The sequence below is a fragment of the Nicotiana sylvestris genome, chromosome 3 (assembly GCF_000393655.2).
Source record: "Nicotiana sylvestris chromosome 3, ASM39365v2, whole genome shotgun sequence".
Lineage (NCBI taxonomy): Eukaryota > Viridiplantae > Streptophyta > Magnoliopsida > Solanales > Solanaceae > Nicotiana > Nicotiana sylvestris.
This window is the reverse complement of record NC_091059.1, coordinates 152,582,686-152,588,719: the sequence shown is the minus strand read 5'-3', so window position 1 is coordinate 152,588,719 and position 6,034 is coordinate 152,582,686. Positions and strand designations below refer to the sequence as shown.

The 6,034-nt window shown below is 37.8% G+C and overlaps 1 protein-coding gene across 1 annotated transcript; it reads right to left on the bottom strand.

Annotated features, from left to right (window-relative positions):
• Positions 1–4,764: 4,764 nt before the first annotated feature.
• LOC138888189 (uncharacterized) lies at positions 4,765–5,544 on the bottom strand. Its single transcript, XM_070170006.1, has 2 exons — positions 5,419–5,544; positions 4,765–5,283 (listed from the first exon to the last, which is right to left on the bottom strand). Exons 1-2 carry the CDS (start codon positions 5,542–5,544, stop codon positions 4,765–4,767), a joined length of 645 nt encoding a protein of 214 aa, XP_070026107.1.
• Positions 5,545–6,034: the final 490 nt, after the last annotated feature.

The window sequence follows — 6,034 nt, the reverse complement described above, 5'->3', positions numbered from 1 at the left end:
CTTTCTACTAAGAAAATGAGAAATGCACACTGTTTAACCAAAAAGTGAAATTTCGGTCAAAACTTTATTTTAGAAGAACTCAGGTTACTGATAATCAATGTATAAAATGAATAAAAGAAATTGGCTTTGATAATAACAAGATGAACAGAAGCAAACAAAGTAATGCTATATTTTTCAGTGACCTTTTGTGTGTTTACAAATGATCAGTCTTCTCCTTTTTATAGTTATTTCTAAGATATACATTTTGCCTTTGTCATAATAACAATTAAAGGCATTTAATGCTACGCTACAATGGTAATCATTGTAATTCAATACAAATTCTCTAACGTTTTTCCGTATTTAATGCTTATTAAAATACTGTATCTGTACTCTCTTGTGCTGTCAGATTTATTCTTCTTAATTTTTGGATGTAAATAGGTACGAGCGTCGAGTCTTTTGAATATCTGCTCGTGCCTCTGCTCGTATCTGTTGTGACTCGTGCCTCCTTGCTAATCATCATTCTTTGACCAGCCTTCGTGTCATGACATGTCATTTTTCATTCACTTCAATATATATAAACTCAATTTTCCCAATACGGATAGTCCCTCCACTTGCCATTTATTCATCAATTGAATATTTAGGAAGTGAATTTTATTAAAGCGGGAATATTTGCCGCCATTAATGGAATCGACACTTCAATTGTCACTTCCATTTAATGTTTATTACACGTGACATCTTTTTATTGGTTCTGCGACTTTCCAGCACCTTTTAAGGCTCTTTTACAGCTTCACCAATTACGAAGCGACAGTTCTCATTATGGCTTTTTCATCATTGCACCTTTTCCTTTGACGGTTGCTTCTTAGTATAAGTATAGTTTTCACCTTTGTCTTTCTCACATAAAGTTCTCTGAATATTCAATTCTTAAATTCTTGTTTGCTTCTTCCTCGTACTATCATGTCTTCATCAACCCTAACCCTAGAAGAGTCCCCATATTTGATAACTTTCCTCTTGACCCTAGTAGGAGCAGAAGAGGAGGTAGACTACGTAATTTAGGGTCTTCATCCATACGTGGTTCTTCTCTTCCTTTATCTAGTTCCAGTCCTTCTTCTAGAACCAGAGGTTCTTTTTCTCAAAGGTCTTCTTCTAGAGGTAAGGAACCCTCTGAACCTCTTCGTGAACCTTTAGTAGAGGAAATAGTTCCTGCGGAACTATCTTTCTACAATGATAGAGAATCCCTTAGAAACCAAGTGTCCTATTTGGATCGTGCTGATATCTATCCAACTCAGATCACTGAAGGTTTGATTTCTTTAGTTCGTAAAGATTGTCATTGGAGTCATGACTTCCCTATTATAATTCTCAATGCGAATCAAAGGATCACCTCCTATTTAATTGGGGTTTCTTTTGTTTATACATACCCTTTCACATTAGGTTTCAAACCTGCTATTGACCCTGTTATCCTTGAATTCTGTCATTTTTTCGACGTCTGTTTAGGTCAAATTGGTCCCATAGTGTGGAGGGTTGTTGCCTGTTTGAGGCATTTGACTAACATGACCGGTGTGCCTTTCACTTTTGCCCATTTAATTCACCTTTACTCTTCCAGATTCTTTCGCCAAAGTGTTTTTACTTTAGTAGCAAGGAGCAAAAGAGTTCTGGTCAGTCCAGAAGATGACAGAGACCATGGCTGGTACGCCAGGTTTGTTGCTGCCCCCAGTGTTGGTTTAGTGGGTGATGAAAATGTTCCCTTCCTTGAGAAGTGGAATTTTGCACGTGAGTTTTCTTTTTAATAACTTTCTCATACCTTTTTTCTTCAATTTTGATGATTATTATCCTAATTTTCCTTTTCTTTTCCAGCAATCATGGGAATTGTTGATGAAATTCCCAATTTTCGTAATTGGGTAGGAAAATTGTTGAATACAACCCCAATGGAGGGTAGATCTTGGAAAGCTCTCTCCCAATGGTTTGGTTGGAAAGTGAAAACATGGTAAGAGTTTTTTTTATAACTTTTTTTTTATTTATTGCTTCCTCCAGAAGTTATTTTAATCCTTCTTTTTATTAGGATTTGCTGTTCGAGGTATTAGTGCTGAGGCGGTCGTAGCTTCTCGAATTTCTTTGGAAAGGGCCCAAAAGATAATTTTGGGCTCTTCATCGAAAAGAAAAGCTATTGTTGACCAAGATTTTGAGGAAGAAGAAGATGGGGGTTCCTTGGTAAAAAGGCCACAAGCTCGTAGACGAATCATTTCTGATGATGAAGCTTCTTCCCCTCGTTCCATTCCTATTACCGAGTCTGTTGAAGCCCCGCTGATGATTCCCGATGATGTTGTTCCCGCTACTGCTCATGATTCAGTTGAGCAACTTTTTAGCCGTGGGTTTGGAAGTGAAAATTTAGATTCGATTTCTGATGAAGCACCCCTTGCTTCTTTTTCTACTCTTGTTCCTGTGATACCTCCTTTGCCAGTCGTGGCTGTTAGTGTTCCTCCCCAGGTTGTTTTGACTGCTTCTACAGTTCCTCCTTCGACTACTCCTCCTTCAACTGTTCATTACACTGAGGTTGGTTCCTCAAGTAGAAGTGAAGCCATGAGGCAAGTTACCATTGAAGTTCATGCTGAGGGAAACCTTTTGAAGAAATCAGGTCGAGCTGACGTGTGGTTGAAGCCATTGATTGGTCTAGTTGAAAGAGCTAAACTTGATGGCCACACTTCCTTGACTTTGATGAACGATATAGTGCATGCTTCTTTAAAGGTATCCCTTTTTTCAGACTTTACTTTACCTTTTTTCTATTTTCAGTGTTCTTATCTTCCCCCCTCCCTTATTTTTTAGGTCAATCTAATTGATACGGAGATGATGAAGAGGTTTCCCTCTCAAAGCAATTAGCGTGTGACTACCAAGTGGAGGCGGATAATTGGAAGGAACAGTTTGAAAGTCTTCAAATCGTCATGGAAATATTAGAAGAAAGTAAATGTACCTTAGAGCAATAGGTAAGGGATTTGACTTCAAAGCTGGCGGTTGAAAAGGCTTCATCAAATCAAGCAGGTAAAGAAAAGAATCGTCTCGAAACCTTTTTTTCTGAGCAACTCTCCAAGGCAAGTGAAGAGATCAGAGAATTGAAGGCTCTCTTAGATAAGAAGGAAGCATATGCTGGTGAACTCATGCAGACTCTGACTCAAACTCAAGAAGATCTCTGGGTATCTTCTGATAAAGTTTGCTCCTTAGAAAATTCCCACGCTTTTCTTCAAATTTCTTATGAATCTGCCTTGGCTGAAAATGAGAAGCTAAGAAATGAAATTGCTGACTGGGAAAGAGATTACGAGATTCTTGAAGATAAAACTGCCATTGAAGTGAGTTGGGCGTTTTTAAATTCTTGCCATGATACCCTTGTTGAAGTTAGCCAAGAGAATTTCAACTTGGAATCTGAGTTAGCCAAGATCAAAGAGACTATTGAGAAGATTCAGCAGAACCAAGATTTTTCTTCTCCCGTGGCTGAAGCTTCTGGAAATGTTGAAGATGATACGAGTATTCTCACTCCTTCAAGTCAAATTGAGCCTGCTGCTGCTGATGACCTTGCTTCAGTTCCTTCAACTTCTCAATGAAAAGTTTATGATGTTTGACTTCCTTTGTTGTTGTTTTTTTCCTTTTTGGTGGTATGTGGTTGTAACCCTTGGTCTTTTTTAAGGGTTTGTTAAAAATGTTAAGTCCCCGGACCTTTCATGGGGTGCTTTGTATAAATAACTTTTGGCTTATGACTAAGTTCATACTTAGTCTATATTTTTTAATATTAAGAAATTTCCGTTGTTGTTCAAACTTCTGTTTTGTTTATTCTTGCCTTTCTTTTTAAGGACTTACTGAATAACTTGCATCTTTATTTTTCAAAAATGCTTCTCTCTTTTTTTTTACTTCATGAATACTTGAATTAATCATGAATTTTTTAAAAAAGGGCCCTTTTATATTCGACACTTAATGAAGAAGACGTCTCAACTTCATAATGGTGTTAATGTACGATAAAAGAAATAGGAATACACATGTTTTTTGGAATAAGTTCGACAAGTTTTTATTTGAACTTTGTCAAGTTTTAAATAACACTTTGCATGTATTTAAATTACTTCTATAACTTTCTCGTAACTGTTTTCCTTATAACAGATTTCAAAAAATAAAATGAACACAAGGTTTTTACTTATAACCCGTTTCAGTACAAAATGAACACAAGGTTTTACTTATAACCCGTTTCAGTATATTGCCTTTACCCTAACTATGATAAGTTTTTTTTGGCCTTAGCTCGTGACTTTGCTCTGCACTTGACTTATTCCATGAGTAAACTTCTCAAGCTTGAACTTTGATTATTTCCCAATCTTCTTTGCCTTCTTTATACACATGTCTATGTATATTATATAGTCCCCCAAGTGTTTGAGCTTTGAAGTATGAAGTCTCGAGCACTTGATTGTTCCTCTCATTTGGTCCTTTCCCTGAAAAGGAAAAACACACGGGACTCGGAGGTGCGATTATAGATGAAGACTGCTTAACCCGTCTGAATTTCTATCAGAATAGTTGTAACCCTAGACCGGGAATTTTAATTTATTCTGCGTTCCTTGCAGGCCGTGATTCATCATTTAGTACGGTTTAGCTTTTTGCCTATCATCTAAAATCGTTAGTAAAATTTTAACAATTCAAAAATAAAATTTTAAAATATGGATACCTGACCGTGGGTATTCCTTAGAAATAGTATCTCTTTAGGTGAACAACATTCCAATGTGAAGGTAGTACCTTGCCATCCATCGTTTCCAGCTCGTATGCTCATTTCCCTGCGATACCATGAATCCTGTAGGGTCCTTCCCAGGTTGGACTTAATTTTCCCGTATTGGCCACCTTCGTAGATTGAAAAACCTTTTTGAGCACGAAGTCCCCAATCTTGAAGTATCTTAGGCGCACTTTTCGATTGTAGTATCGTTCCATGACCTGCTTTTGTGTTGCCATTCTTATTAATGCAGCTTCCCTTTTGCCTTCAAGTAGATCAAGTTTTATGCGCATTTCTTCGTCATTGGATTCTTCTGACGCTTGTGTAAACCTCGTTCTTGGCTCTCCTATCTTAACTGGAATTAAGGCTTTAGCTCCATACACCAAATAGAATGGTGTTTCTCCCGTACTTGTTTTTGCTGTCGTACGGTATGCCCATAAAACACCAGGTAGCATTTCTGGCCAATTACCTTTAGATTCCTCCAAATGCTTCTTTAAATTATTGATAATGACTTTGTTTGTCGACTCAGCTTGTATGTTACCCACCGGATGATAAGGTGTGGATGTAATCCTTTTGATCTGCCAACTTTGAAAAAACTCTGTGATTTGTGCGCCTATAAATTGCGGGCTATTATCACACACGATTTCCTTTGGCACACCGAATCGACATATAATATTTTGCCAAATGAAGTCTCTGACTTCTTTTTCTCATACCTGTTTAAATGCTCCTGCTTCTACCAATTTAGTAAAGTAGTCAGTGAGAACGAGCAAGATTTTACCTATCCTTTTGCTTGTGGTAGTGGACCTATGATATCCATCCCCTATTTCATAAAAGGCCATTGTGCAATGATCGGATGTAGCAACTCCGCAGGTCTATACATGTTATTACCGTACCTTTGGCATTTATCACATTTAGCCACGAAATTTTCCGCTTCTTCTTCCATTTTAGGCCAATAATAACCTGCCCTAATCATGGTTCTTACCAGTGATCTTCCTCCGGCGTGATTCCCACAAGGCCCCTCGTGAATTTTTCTCATTACATATTCTGTCTGAGAAGGCCCAAGGCATCTTGCTAAGGGACTACCGAACATTTTTCGATAAAGATTACCTTGCTTTAAACAATATCGAGCAGCCGTTTTTTGAAGCGCATGAGCTTTTTTCTTGTGTTCAGGGACCGTACCATACTGCAAAAAAGCAACAATCTCGTTCCTCCAATCCCAGGTTAAGTTATTAAAATTTATGTCATTTTTGTCTGGATCGAGGACTGAATGAAACAAATGAATTACGGAAGCATTTTCTTTGCTTGCCACGTCTGCCGCAGATGCGAGAT